Raw genomic sequence first — 16,071 nt, forward strand, 5'->3', positions numbered from 1 at the left:
ACAGACAAGCTTCCAAACCCCATGTTCTGTGAAGAGCCATGGATGTCCATTCATTTAGTGCTTAATGGAAGTTTCACTATCATTCTGACTCTCTTTGTAGATGATCACAGGAGTAGCACATGAACATTCAAACAGCTTTGCCATTTTTGAAATACTCGTCCACAGGCTCTGCGTAATAATAATCCGCTCTTTGCTAGTGTTACTTACCTCAATGGTTTTCCTCATTTGCAGCCCATGTCTTCGCTTGATTGACACCCTGCCCGTGTCTGCACTGCTTACATACTTAAGTTACCACGTTGCGTACCCTCAACGCCAGCAGGTGGTATCCCGCATTGCAGTAGGCAATGGTCGTAATGTTTAAGCTTGTCAGCATATGGTCGTTTGGATTTAGTTAATAGTACCATTCCAAGGTGAAACTGGACCTCAAAACACCAGAGCAGGTTCAGGTTCATTGATGACATCTTCATGATCTGGTCTCATGGTCAAGACAGCCTGTTTTCGTTCCTTCACAACATCAGTACCTTCTCTTCCATTCGTTTCACGTGGTCTTCTCGACCAAGCATGACACCTTCCAAGATTTTGACCTCTTCCTCTCTGATGCCTCCATCCACATCTCTGTCTACATTAAACCCACCAACCACCAACAGACATGCATTTCGACAGCTGTCATCCCCTTCACACCAAAACATCCCCCAAACAGCCTGGCCATCCAGGGATACATATCTGCAGTGATAAGAACTCCCTTGCCCAGTATGCTGAGGGTCTCATCAAGGCCTTCACAGACAGGCACTATCCTCCAGACCTTGTCTGGGAACAGATCTCCCATGCCATTTCCTTTCAGAGCCCGAATCCTCCCACCACTCCCAAGAACCAGCCACAAAGGCATGCCTCCTTCCTCATCCAATACCCCCCTGGCCTGTAACAACTGAACCACATCCTTCGCCAAGGCTTTGATTACCTATCGTCATGTTGATTACCTAACATAATGCCCTGAAATGTGGGACTCCCTATCCGAGATCCTTTCCATCTTTCCTAAAATTGTGTTCTACCACACACCCAACCTCCACAACATTGTAGTCCATCCCTATGCCACTCCCAATCCCAGCCCCTGCCAGAAGGTTCATATCCCTGTGGAAGACCTAGATGCAAGATACAACCAATTGAACCCCCCCCCCCCCCCCCAGCACTTCATATTCCAGTCCTGTCACAGGTTTATCCAGCCCAGTCAGGGCCCTGGCCACCTTTGGAAGCAGCCATGTCATTTACTAGCTTTGCTGCATCATTATATAGATTTTTATGTTGGTATGACTACCAACAAGCTGCCCACCAGGATGAATGGCCACTGCCAAACTGTGGCTAAGAGCCAAGTGGACCATCCTGTGACACAACATGTAGCTGAATAAAACATGCATGATTTCAATGGTTGCTTCACTACTTGAGCCATGTGGATCCTCCCCTGCATCAGCAGCTTTTTTGAACTGTACAGATGGGAGTTATCCTCACAACAGTTTTTTTGCTGCTGTAATTATTCTAGCCTCATCCTATGATAAAATACTGTCCCATCACCTCCTCCCATTCCCCCCCCCCCCCCCCACCCCTTCATTTACCGCCCTCTGCCAATGCACCTGCCCATCTTTCCCCGCTCCTCTCCTTATCTGCTCTGTTTTTCCCCACCTCGCTGCCCCACAACCTCCTCATGTTGCACTTCTTGGCATTCTAGTCCCAGCACACTGCACCAGACAGCACTCCTCTTTCTCCCCCCTCCTGTAAACTGCTATCCTCTCCCCTTCCAGATTGCTGCTTCCATCCCATCTAACAGCTTCATTCTGGCCCGAGCTATTGGAGTTGGCAGTTCTGTGTGTGTGAGGGGTGTGTGCTTGTGTGAATGAATGATGGGTGTTTCTCTTTTTCTGATGAAGACTGTTGCCTAAAGCTTATCTGCTGATGTCTTTCTATTGTGCCTGTCTGCAGCTTAATGTGTCATCTTTCTGGCAAGTAGCGTCCTGTCTTTTCATGCTTTGTTGATATTCCTAGCTGTAGTTTCCATTGTTTGATTTTGCTTGAAATGTATAATGCCTATCGAAGAATGCAGAATACTATGAATTTAACTAGTTAACTAACTCTCTCTTCTTCTTCTTCTTCTTCTTCTTCTTCTTCTTCTTTTTATGGGGAATTTGTTACTGAATGCAGTGACATCTCTATAAAGGATGAGAACAAAAGTCAAGTCAGTATTTTACGCCTACGTCTCTTTCTTGTGGGTAGTTTCCCCTAACATAGGCTGGCACAGTTGCACTACGTGCCTTGCTCACTTTAACCTCATCATCTTTCAACCTCAGTGTGCTAACTGCTGTGGTAACTGCCACCTCACACCTTGTGTGCCACATTTATTGTGGATTTTTAATTTATGGGTGAAAATTAAAATGGCTTACAGTTGACTGTGATGTATTAAAAATTAAAGCGTTATATTTTCACAAAATGAAAAATCGCTTTCTTTGCACCTGAAGAAATTTCACATATGCGCATGAGTAAGATGCCTCCCCTTTTTGTACATACATCTGTTGGTCTTTGTTTTGTGCTTCTTACCTTGCTAAGAGTCCAAGTAATGCCTGGCCTACAAGACAAGTTGTTTTTGGTGTCAGAGGAGGGTATCCAACTGATGACCCACATAGTGGAGAGAATACAGCCAACTATTTACCGTATTGCAGTTTGGAATAACTCCTGTCCAGGGGTTCCATGTTCTTGTTGTAATTCGTGACTATACAACTTTTGCACAACATATTCTTTGCATTTACTTTTACAAGCACATTTCCATGGTGCTGACAATTATCATATCTATCTTGTTCCATTTTATCACATCTTCTTGTTTCTGTATGCAGTTATGTTTTCTCCTGTCTTCTGTATTTAATTTTCCATAAAGTCTGGGAACTTCTTTCAGTTGTGATTCACTGTGCCAACATTGGTAAATGTACATAATAGTTTATTTACCAATCTGGGCAATTGTATCAGTTTTTGAGATAAATACAGTAAACTGTTTGCTGAGCAAATCTTCAGCGAGTCCTAAAACTATTTGAGAAGCTGTTTTCAGGGTAGTGTTTGTCATATTACCCAGTGCATTTCCTTCCTAGGTTGTTTGATTGTACCAATGAACTGTCATGGCATACTTTTATTTCCTTTCTGATATGTGCCTTCCACAGTGATTACTATAATGACTCATTAGTGTTGGCTGACTGGGTGATACCGACCAACTATGATTACAACATTCATGTTGCTGAAGAATTCATTACTTCTCAGCGTGCAATGAAAGCAGTGATAAACATTTTAGGTATATATATGTAAGCCTAGTTAAAAAGATACATAATAATTATTCTCAAAGCAAAAAAAAAAGTGAAGTCTAATGATAAATACACATAATAATTATCTTCTCAAAGCATTAGAGATATGGAAAAAACAAGCTAAATAGTAATTTAAGAAGTGATCAAAGGAGAGTACAATGTATGGTCATTATCAGTAGTATACTGAAAAAAAAAATTAAAGTTTTACATGATGAAGAACCAGCTTGGCAATTATCAAAAGTAGTGGAAATATTCATCAGACAGTGACCATTAAATGATTCCATTCAGAACTGATGTCCACTGTTGAAAACAGTATGAGGTGTGACCTCCATGGCCATGAATACATTCTTGTATTCATTGTGTGATTTAAGAAAACTGCTTCAGGATGTCATCTTGAGGAAGTTCTTATCATGCCTGAAACATGCTGTACCAATTCACAAAGATTGCTGGCGGGAGGTTCTTTTTTGTGTCTGTTTATCTGTCCTCCCCCTCTCTCAGATGGGAATAGCACACTACAAATGACTCTGAATACACTCTATTAAGGAGACCAGATTCAAACAAATTATAATTATTTAATAAATATTTATTTTTAATTAATTCATTGTTTATTTTCTGTAATTGTGTTGTGTTTAGTGACACAACGAAGCACAGACAATGTTTTATGTGTCTCGTGCAATTTGGTTCTTAATACATACTTGTGATTTTAAGTTAAATATTATTTTTCTTTTCATCACATGTTCTTTTCGTTATGGGCCAGCTTAATCAAATATTATTTAATTATAATTTACAAAACTGGTACAAGGTGGTGAAAGTGTAGAAGCAGTTATTGAGTCCAATCATATAAATAGATTGTTTTTCAAATCTACTTTTTTCTAACTGTAGCCAATTTTAAAGCGATTTATTGACAAGCATGATCTTAATTCTTAAAAAAAATTCTTATATAAAATGATGTATAATCACTGTGTTGAAATTTGTCTTTGAGATATTTACTGAACACACACACACACACACACACACACACACACACACAAACCATCATGTGAAACTTCCTTCTTTGCAGATTAAAACTGTGTGCTGGATGGAGACTTGAACTTTGGACCTTCGCCTTCCATGGGCCTGTGCTCCAGCAAACGAGCTACCCAAAAGACGACTCATGACTTGTCCTCACTGTTTTACTTCTGCCAGTACCTTGTCTCCTACCATCCTAACTTCACAGAAGTTCCCATGTGAAACTAGCGGGACTAGCACTCCTGTATTCCAGGAGTGCTAGTTCTGCAGTGTTTGCAGGAGAAATTCTGTGAAGTTGGGAAGGTAGGAGATGAGGTACTGGCAGAAGTAAAACAGTGGGGACAAGTAGTGAGTCGTGCTTTGGGTAGTTCGTTTGCTGGAGCACATGCCCATGGAAGGCAAAGGTTCAGAGTTCAAATCTTGGTCTGGCATACAGTTCTAATCTGCCAGAAAGTCTTATATCAGCACACACTCCATTGCAGAGCGAAAATCTCATTCTGGAAATCACCATGTGTTTCTAATATTTTCTAATATTCTTCCATTTTCGTTCTGGAGCAACGTTCTATGACAGTACTTAAAAATTAGTTTTTTTCTATTTTTCAGTATGGGAGGGCTATTATTGTATGCTGCATTGTTAAAGAATTGGCAGAGATGCCTGACTACCAGAATAACACTATATATTTGGATGAAAGCTCCAAAAGTGTGCTAGGACATTTTGAAATGCAAAAAAAATTACTCCGGAATGAGTCTCTACAGAAACCAAGGTGAATCAGCTATGTTTGTGTTCATTAGTATGCTTTATATTTAGAGCCCCATTGTAAGTTTTAATAATATTCGGTGAACCTTCAGCCTTCTCTCTGTGCAGCTATTTTAGAATAATATTCCACAGTGGTAACTAATGTGAGTGCTGAAGTCATGACAATTCCATGGTTGTATGAATCTTTGAGTGAGACTTTGCTAAGGACTTTAACATTAAAATGAGATTTGAAATGTGGCCGTTAAAATTGCTACACCACGAAGATGACGTACTACAGACGTGAAATTTAACCGACAGAAAGAAGATGCTGTGATATGCAAATGATTAGCTTTTCAGAGCATTCACACAAGGTTGGCGCCGGTGGCGACAGCTACAACGTGCTGACATGAGGAAAGTTTCCAACCGATTTCTCATACACAAACAGCTGTTGACCGGCATTGCCTGGTGAGATGTTGTTGTGATGCCTCGTGTAAGGAGGAGAAATGTGTACCATCATGTTTCCGACTTTGATAAAGGTTGTATTGTAGCCTATCGCGATTGCGGTTTATCGTATTGTGACATTGCTGCTCGCGTTGGTCCAGATCCAATGACTGTTTGCAGAATATGGAATTGGTGGGTTCAGGAGGGTAATACGGAACGCTGTGCTGGATCCCAACGGCCTCGTATCACTGGTAGTCGAGATGACAGGCATCTTATCTGCATGACTGTAACGGATCGTGCAGCCACGTCTCGATCCCTGAGTCAAGACGTTTGCAAGACATCAACCATCTGCACGAACAGTTCGACGACGTTTGCAGCAGCATGGACTATCAGCATGGAGAGCGTGGCTGCAGTTACCCTTGACACTGCATCACAGACAGGAGCGCCTGCGATGGTGTACTCAACGACGAACCTGGGTGCACGAATGGCAAAACGTCATTTTTTCGGATGAATCCAGGTTCTGTTTACAGCGTCATGATGGTCGCATCCGTGTTTGACGACATCGCGGTGAACGCAAATTGGGAGCGTGTATTCATCATCGCCATACTGGCGTATATCCAGCATGATGGTATGTGGTGCCATTGGTCACACGTCTTGGTCAGCTCTTGTTCGCATTGACGGCACTTTGAACAGTGGACGTTACATTTCATATGTGTTACGACCCATGGCTCTACCCTTCGTTCAATCCCTGCAAAACCCTACATTTCAGCATGATTATGCATGACTGCATGTTGCAGGTCCTGTACAGACCTTTCTGGATACAGAAAATGTTCGACTGCTGCCCTGGCCAATGTTGGCTGAGCAACTGGCTCGTCGCAATACGCCAGTCACTACTCTTGATGAACTGTGGTATCGTGTTGAAGCTGCATGGGTAGCTGTACCTGTACATGCCATCCAAGCTCTATGTGACTCAATGCCCAGGCGTATCAAGGCCGTTAATTACAGCCATAGATGGTTGTTCTGGGTACTGATTTCTCGTGATCTGTGCACCCAAATTGCATGAAAATGTAATCACATGTCAGTTCTAGTATAGTATAATTGTCCAATGAATACTCGTTTATCATCTGCATTTCTTCTTGTTGTAGCAATTTTAATGGCCAGTAGTGTATTTGTACTTTGCACCTGCAGACTTTTGACAGTTTTCGACAATAAAAGCGTCATGATACTTTTATTTTTTCCATTCTAGAAATCTATTTCCTATAGTGTTTTGATTATGAGCAACAGTTTGTAAGCATGTGAAGAATATTCTTAATCTCATGAAAATATTGCATTGATGAAAGTAACAACAGTTCTTTGCATGCATTACTTGAATATTATTTCAGATGTACCCATTCCTTCTTGTATGCTAGAGAGATGATCTGCTGGACAGTTTTAGAAAGTTTTAGAGAAGGCTTCCTCTTCTCATATTGTTTTTTGCCTGTGACACTTGTTCCACTTGGAACACTAGTTATACTTATTTCCAATGTAACCTCATTTTATGTTGTTCACAGCCATCTCAGTGGCATGAAAATCTGTTATGAACTGTGACAAACAAGATATTGTCAACAGGTCAGTTGAATCACACTTCAGTCTACCCGAAAAAAATCCTGCATACTGTAGGTTTACATGGACAAATTGTGAATAACAGACATTACGGAATATACTGTGTAACGTCTGAGTTTATGAGAAATACCTTTAAACTAGATTTGATATTTTCAAACTGAGTTTCTTTAGTCATAATATTATTGTGTACATGACATGTATCTTGAGTTGATAAATGCAGTAAACTCTGAAAATGTAATTGTCTCCTTCTTCTGTATGTTACTCCCTCATAGGACCCAGCATTCGTTTGCTGGGTACGGGCTTGGCGAACCCGGGGTCCTCGAGCTGTGGACTGGTGTGTGCCGCCAGTCTGCTGATACCGTAAGCTCTGGGCATGCTTCACCGACCACCGTGTGGCGCAACAGTGGAACGTTGTGTGTCTTAGGGATCAGGGATCTTGGCTTGATTGCCTGGATTGCAAGGACGGTACATACCTCTATAAAAAACCCTTCAATCTTAACGTGTGCTGCACGCCGATAAGATGCATGGCTGTTGTGGTGGAACAGTCGCTAGTGGGCAACCTCTGGGGAACCTGCCGCACTTCAGTTGTACAAGGCTTATCCAGGCATGCGGGGCTCTGTCTGGATGGACGTAAGTTTCCCTAGCTGCTCATGGGACAACCATGAATACCACAATTCTTCCTCTTCTCAATTTTTCGCTGGCCAGTGGGATGGGTGGACCGCTGGTACGCACTACCGCCCAATCCAACAAGAGGGCTAGGTTAGCCAGTCCTCCTGACTCTGGCGTCAGCAAACGTACAGCGGTTCAGAGTAACAGAGCACATACTGACAACCAGAATGTGTTTTTTATAATAAAAAGGAAAGAACGTTCCTTTGAAAAGATTTCGCCATTCTATATCCAAAAGGGTCTAGAATGAATAGCTGGAACTTTAAAATTAGTGAAGCATTTATGGACTGGGACACTGCTTGTTGAAACATCAACAGCTCAGCAAACAGTTAACCTTCAAATAGCTAAAAGCTTGGGGGAATACACTATTGATACAGAGCTTCACAGCACCCTGAACTCCAGTAAGGGTGTTGTTACCTGTAGGGATCTCGTTGACATTCCTGTAGAAGAATTAAAGAGTGAGTGGGCTCAGGAGGGAATTGTTGACGTTCAGAACATCATGAAAAGGGTGGATGGAAACCTGGTGAAATCTGACTCCTTCATTCTTACTTTCAATAACCCCAAACTCCCAGAACACGTCAAGGCAGGATTTCTTCGACTAAACGTCCGGTCGTATGTCCCAAACCCAGTGCGCTGTTTTAAGTGCCAGCGTTTTGGGCATACAGCTCTAGGGTGTAAAGGAGAAGCGATGTGTGGCAACTGTAGTAAGGCTGCCCATGACGGAATTGACTGTTCGTCGCCTGTCGGATGTATAAACTGTTCTGAAAGCCACCCTGTTTGGAGTAGGGACTGTAGAATCTTCCTAGAGGAACTTAAAATACAAGAAATAAAAACAACTAAGCGTATCCCCTACAGTGAAGCCAAAAAGATCTTTAAGACCATGAAGCCCCCACATTCGTTACGTCTTTTGCTTCCTTGTTCAGAAGCCGTCTCCAAAGGTCGATGCATCTACACAGACGGCGGTTGTTAGTGTTGGCACGAACGCCTGTGCATGTCAGTGCACTTGCAAGGCAGCAAGAGTATCAGAGCCTGTAGCCCCTCCTAGAACAGCAGAGAAAGGTACAGTAGCTAACATTGAAGAGCCCCAGGCATCTCTGATTGCTGAGGCTGTTCCAAAGCCCAGCATGGTCATAAACACCCCAGCTCCGGTTCCAGCAAAGCTCTCTAAACAAAGGAAAGCACATGTGAAGCAGCACCAACAGATTAAATTGGCTGGTAAACCCTCGGATCATGTTAACGTGTCCCGCTAGATTCTTCATCAGACTCTTCCCCAGAGCTGATGGAGTCTGAGAATATGGGGCAATCATCTCGCCCCAAGACTGAGCCTCCACCCGCTGCAGTCTCCCCACCTCGGTGGAAAGGGAGGCAGAAAATACAACCACCGTGATGGCTCCCATACTACAATGGAACCTGAAAGGGTTCAGGACACATGTGGAGGAACTACGTCTATTGATTCAGGATAGACCTATGTGTGTATGTCTGCAAGAGACAAATTTCAGTGAAACATACATCCCTGAGCTACGTGGTTATGTCCTCCACAAAAAGGACGAACTGAGTGGACAGAGAGCTCGAGGAGTAGTAGGTATCTTCATCAACACAGACTACCACTCCTCGCCTCTCTCCCTCACGACGGATTTACAGGCAGTTGCAATATTAGTACATGTGCATCATATGCTAACAGTATGTTCGCTTTACCTGCCCCCACATGATGTGCTTGACGAAGAGGCTCTCAGTGATCTTCTTACACAGCTCACCCACCCCTTCATCCTCTGTAGTGATTTTAATGCATACAATATGCTTTGGGGCTCTGTGAGTACTTGCCCCAGGGGTAGAGCAATTGAGAGGCTTCTTCTGTCTACCAGTGCCTATTTGCTAAATGCAGGTCAAAGCACGCATTTTTGCATTGCAACTGGGTCGTTTTCTGCCATTGATCTATCACTTTGCTCTCCAGCCATCACCCACACTGCTGCATGGGAAGTGGTTGATGACTTACACGGCAGCAATCACTTCCCCATCTGGATTCACTAGCCACATGCAGTGGAACCGGAAAGGAAACCGCCTCGATGGGTGCTCGGTAGAGACAACTGGGCACTGTATAGTCAACTCGCCCAGTTTGAACATCTGGTCAGTGCCCAGGAATGGGTGGATCATATTACTGAAGTGATCCACCGCACCAGTGAAGCGTCCATCCCACAGTCCACGGGACACCGAAGCGGCAGCCTGTCCCTTGGTGGAGCGACGAATGCCGCTGTGCAATCAGGGCTAGGCGGGCAGCTCTGTGTAGGTTCAAATGCCGGCCAACTGTAGAGAACCTAGTAGCTTTTCGGGTGGCGAGGGCAAAGTGTCGTCGGATTATACGAGAGAGCAAGAAGAGGTCGTGGTAGCAGTTCCTTAACACCATTAATCGTTCTACAAGAAGTCCCATTGTATGGGAGACCATCAGGAGGATTTCTGGGAGAGGTGGGAGATGCCCTTTGGCTGCTATAATGTGGAATGGTACTCTCCAAACGACCCCAAAAGATATTGTCCAGTCTATGGCGGCTCATTTTGCAGCTATTACCTCAACCGCCAGTCAGAATCCAGCTTTCCAGCCCCACAGAGTGGCTGCTGAGAGGAGCAGTTTTGACTTCCGCTCACGCAATACAGAAGAGTACAACTGCCCATTTTCCATGTGCGAACTGGATTCTGCATTGTGTGGGACTCGTGATACATCCCCTTGTCAGGATAGAATCCACTATAGCGTGCTGCGGCACCTCACAGAGAGAAATAAAGAAATCCTCTGACTTTTTAATCTAGTTTGGATGTCCGGTCACTTCCCCGACTCATGGCGTGAAGCAATTTTAATTCCTCTTTTAAAACCTGGGAAAGACCGCATGTGCCCGGGTAGTTACCGTAGTGTTGCCCTCACTAGCTGTGTGGGAAAGACCTTGGAGTGGATGGTCAACTGCCGCCTTGTCTGGATGTTGGAATCCAGACAACTCCTTAGTTGCTTTCAGTGTGGGTTCAGAAGGTATCGCTCCACTTTTGATAACCTGGCCCTCCTGGAGGCGGCCATACAACAGGCTTTCCTGCGCCAGCATCACCTGTTGGGCATATTTTTTGATATTGAAAAGGCATACGACACTACTTGGATGCATCTTATCATCAGGCAGCTCCACGAATGGGGTTTTCGTGGACGTCTTCCCAATTTTATTTGGTCCTTCCTGTCGCCACATTATTTTCGGTACCGAGTCGGAGACGTACTGTCTAGTCGCTTTGAACAAGAGAACGGTGTCCCTCAAGGTAGTGTTTTAAGTGTGACGGTCTTTGCTATTGCTATTAATAGTATTACGTCTGTTGTGAAAAGTCCTGTGCAGTGTTCCGTGTTTGTGGATGATTTCTTTGTATTTTGCTCTTCTTCAAGCCTTGCAACGACGACTTGTCAGTTGCAACTCACTCTGCGACGTTTGGATGAATGGGCACAGAAGATTAGTTTTAAGTTTTCAGCTGATAAGTCGGTGTGTGTTCTTTTTAACCGTTCTTGTTCCATTTTTGACTTGCCTGAGTTGCGGATGAGGGACACTGTTCTGAATTTTAAAGACATGATGAAGTTTCTGGGCCTCACTTTTGATTCAAAGCTTACGTGGCTGCCACACATTAAGGAACTGAAAAAACGGTCTCTCAAGGTGCTGTCTATTTTAAAATGTCTTAGTCACCTCACATGGGGAGCAGACAGGACTTGTCTGCTCCGGTTTTACAGAGCCTTCATGTGGTCCCGGCTTGATTATGGATGCACGGTGTATGGGTCTGCAAGACCCACTTATTTGAAGCTGTTGGGTGTGGTGCACCATGAGGGGATTTGGTTGGCCACTGGGGCGTTCAGAATGAGCCCCGTACCGAGCCTGTGTGGAGAGGAAGGTGAACCGCCACTTCACCTCCGGCCGCGTCTACTAATGGTGCGCCAGGCCTATCAAACATTATCCACACCATACACACCTGCATACCACACTGTTGCTTGGCCTCCACTGGAAAGGCTTTTTTGCAACCGGCAATGAGCAACAAGGCCCTATGGGATTCGTGCAAAGGATTGCATTTTAGAGATGGGTGTGGCCGGTTTTAATGTGTCACATCGAGGTTGGAGCAGATATCCACCTTGGCTCCTCCAGAGGCCCAGACTGATTTTAGATTCGGCAAATTTTAAGAAAGACAGTACATCAGATTTTACATTCAGATCTTTATTCTTTAACATTTTAGATTGGCATCATGATTTACAGTAGTATATACTGATGGATCCCAACGGGGGGATTTCTTGGCTGCTCAGTAGTGTTCCCCGAACGTGTCATCAGGATTCGCCTTCCCCAGGAATACACTGTTTTTTCCGCAGAACTTCACGCGATCCTGAAGACATTGGAGCAGATACGGTGTACTCAGTGCAAAAACTTCCTAATTTGCTCTGACTCACTGAGCGCATTACAGTCACTGCAGCACCTGTACCCAGCGGAGAAGTTGGAACAGCTGATTTACGACCAGCTGTACATCCTCCAATGACAGTGCAAGCAAGTGTCCTTTTGCGGGTGCCAGGGCATGTGGGCATACGGGGAAATGAACAAGCTGATAGAGCTGCCAAGGATGCCTGCAGATTACCGGAGGTGACACAATGTTCTATTCCTTTGCAAAGTGTTGTTTCTGTACTGCGACGGAAGTATATGCAGTTGTGGGACGAGGAATGGCTGGCGGTGAGGGAAAATAAGCTGCGGTTGGTGAAACCCACCACCCAGCCGTGGTGTTCCTCCTGCCGGTCACCTAGGCGTGACAAAGTGACCTTTACACGTCTTTGCATAGGGCACTGTCCTCTTATGCATGCCTTCTTACTACGATGAGAGGAACCCCCGCTGTGTGATGCCTGTGGCGTCCGAATCACTGTACGCCACATTTTAGTTGAGTGTGATTTATATCGTTCTGTCAGGGCGGAAGTTAATATTAGTGGGGATCTGCCCTCGATTTTAGCCGATGACGAGGCGAGTGTCAAGAAAGTTTTAAAGTACTGTGATGTTTCTCGGCTTCATCCTAAAATTTTAGGTTGGAATTTTTAGTGTGTTGCCGAGTGGCTTACTACTCCTTTTTATTCTTGTAATAGGCCAGTTCCAAACATGTGACATGTTTCATTTTAACCCTTTCCCCTATGTTCTCTTGCAGTTATCCTCTTTATGTGCTGCTTTCCACTTTGCAACTGTTGACGTGCAAACTGCCTATGTAGCCTTTCACCTTTAATTTTAGTCCTATTTTTGCACTTGCTGCATTTTAGTGACACTCGTCCGTTGTTGTTTCCGTTCGGGTGCTAAAGACTACACTGTTGAGTGCCCATAACACCATATCCACCACCACTGTATGTTACTCCCTTGCAGTTTTGACACTGTTTTCGTCTTTCCTCACACCTATGAACCATAACAACCACTCATAAATCAGCAGCAGCCTCCACTATCTGCTGTATTCAATTGTATTCATAAACCAGTGGCAGCTCTGCAGGGTGGCAGAGGCTTCTCCCAGCCTTTCAGCTCCACTCTGACTGCCTGTAGTAAATGACCACAAAATATTATTGTAGAATGTTTTAAATGTCTGCTGTATCTGAAAGGATCAAGTGGTTCGGGGAAGAAATGTCAGGTATAAATCGAAAAATGGTTACTGTCAGTGAAGAAGAGGTTGAGATGAAAGAGCAGAACAGTTGAATCAACTGGATGCACCATTAAATGGCGGTATGGAGCAGTCAGAGGAGAGGGCAGAATGGAGATTTAAGGAAGAACGTGAGCTGATTAAAAGGATCTGAATTGCGCAAGATGTGATAACTGTAAGCATTAGGCAGTTCCACAGTTGAAAGGTGAACTGGATGTGTTAAAGGACAGAACTCAAAGTTTAGGTGATAGGCTTGCTTTTGAGAGGGGGGAGGGGGGGAGGGGGGGAGGAGGAGGAGACAGAAACAGAGAGAGAGTGAGAGAGAGAGAGAGAGAGAGAGAGAGAGAGAGAGAGAGAGAGAGAGAGAACACTAAGAACTAAGATGAATTCTGGTGTGAAATGTAATGCCAGTGGTAAATTTGCCCTGAAAAATAATTTTGGTGCCTACTTTGCATCATTAGAGAGTAAGGTCAAGGTTCTTGCTAGTAAACATTTGAGGGTAAGTGAAATAAAATTTGTGTGTTTTGATAAAGGAAAACTTCAAGTTAAGTTTAGTTTGTGTGGAATCTGAATTTTGTGTGCCATATGTGGAAAAACTGAAGTGTTCACTAGATAAATCACTGAACTAGTCATGGCGAAAAGAAAAATTAGAAAATCGTAGCTTCATATCTGATATTGTTGGAATAATTTTCTATGAGATGTAATGTGTATCAATTTACAGTGACCAGTTTCATTAATGACTATAATCCCAGTATTCTACGTTCTTTTGGCAAAGATTGATAACAGGTGAGACGAGGAGGATTGGAGTCGAAGAACACTCCTGGCCTCAGATACCGTTAGCCCCTGACCCACACCCACGTGCATCTCCGTATCTGTACCTCCTGTGTCACCCTTTTTATACTCGCACTCTCCTTTCCGCAATCTTCCTCTCCCTCTGCTATACCTGAAGTCTCTCCCTCTCTACCAATTCAGCCACTTCATTGTGTGCTCCATGGAACTTCCACTGCCAGCATCAGGCCTGTCTTACCAGTGCCACATTCCTATTCCATCCTCTTACTGCCCCTACCTCCCAGCCATAGCCATCTACGTTAATGTGTGTGACTTTCCACTTTAGTTTCATTGCATGCAGTTGAGTGTGTTTTCTGTATTATGTAAATCTTTTTGCATAATAGAAAGAACTTGGATTATTCGTGATTTATTTAGTTTTTCCAGCTGATGCAGAAGTTGAATTCTGGGTCTTCATTTATTGTTGTTTTGACAGGATATTAGCTGCAACAGGAAGCAGAACATGGTCATCACTGCTTAAGAGTCTGGAGTCAACATTGAAAGATTTATGTGAGGAGGAACATCTAGTTACAGATTCACAGACTTTAAATGCTGTTGTGCATCTGAAATTTGCTCACATTATTACAGCATGTGCTGCAGAGGTGGGCGAACACTTACATGGCATCTACTTGGATGTTGGAGAGATTATTTTCTATGGAGAAAGGTGAGTTGCCTAGTAAATATGGTTCTTCACTTTTATATTACAGAAAAAATGCTTATGCTATAAAAAATAATTTATGAGTTGTGTCTTGCATCAGTACATAAATCGATGAAATATAAAAAAAGAAATAAATATTTGGTATTCTCTGCTATTAGTCAGAATCTCACACGGACACACATTCGCCCATACATATTTCAGACAGAGGCTTTCTCATCTATCCTCTCATACTACCCTATCCTTGTATTGACACTGAGGGAGTCCTGGTGCCTCTCCAAGCAGATGATAAAATGATTCTGTTTACACGGATTGTGCTCCTGCTTGTGTGATCTTTCTCAGGTAGGGTGGAAAATAAATAAATAAATAAATAAATAAATAAATAAAGATGAAGTGAGATATCGTCAAATACTCTTCGAAGAAGTGGTTACATTATGACAAGTTCCTGTAAGACAAAAACATCCAGTGAAATGGCGTTAGACATGTGTTCGTTTCTGATATCTCCTTAGTAAGGAAGATATTTCCTTACAAGTATTTCTGCTGTTGAGATTGTGGAGCATCTGCTAATGATAGGCTGGAAGGACTTTCATTATGCCCTTTACTTGTATATGTATCTCCTCTCTTTTCTATGGTTCCTGTGTGTGATATTTGTTGTAGCACATGCTGAAAATTGGTTGAAAACCAAGCTTTAACTGCTAAAAAATGAGTACAATTTCTTATAAAGTCTTAACTCAACTGTCAACGTATGTTAGCAGTAAATCAGTACTCCTGGGAATGGAGGTGAAATACTTGGAAATGTATCATAGAATGTTAAAAAATGCATTTAATTAAAACTTTTAACTTCTTTAATTTGATAATTAAAAGTCATTGTTAGCCTTAACTTAAAACATCTGCATCCTATCTCCTGTACTGGACATTAATCAATTTTTGAATGATGGTGGCTGACGACAGTGATAAAACTCTGCTACATTGAAGTAAGAAGTTAGTATTATGGTTGATATTACTACTCACCAAGTGATGGAAGGAGAAAACTTATATAAAAGTTAAGTTAAAGTGCAAGCTTTTACAACCAGTGGTTCCTTCTAGTAGAAGGATTGAAGGGAAAGGAAGAGGGATGAAGGGAAAGGACTGGTGAGTTTTAGGAAATGGGGAGAGTT

General features: G+C 43.2%; 1 protein-coding gene across 2 annotated transcripts in view; it reads left to right on the forward strand.

Annotated features, from left to right (window-relative positions):
- LOC126334727 (serine/threonine-protein kinase ATR-like) overlaps positions 1-16,071 on the forward strand; it is a 402,997-nt gene that overhangs the window by 102,513 nt on the left and 284,413 nt on the right. For both annotated transcript variants that reach the window (XM_049997265.1, XM_049997266.1), the window contains exons 9-10: positions 4,944-5,104; positions 14,696-14,923. In XM_049997265.1, the coding sequence (XP_049853222.1) occupies positions 4,944-5,104; positions 14,696-14,923 (389 nt within the window). The remainder of the gene's footprint in view (positions 1-4,943; positions 5,105-14,695; positions 14,924-16,071) is intronic.

Source organism: Schistocerca gregaria, chromosome 2 (genome assembly GCF_023897955.1).
Source record: "Schistocerca gregaria isolate iqSchGreg1 chromosome 2, iqSchGreg1.2, whole genome shotgun sequence".
NCBI lineage: Eukaryota > Metazoa > Arthropoda > Insecta > Orthoptera > Acrididae > Schistocerca > Schistocerca gregaria.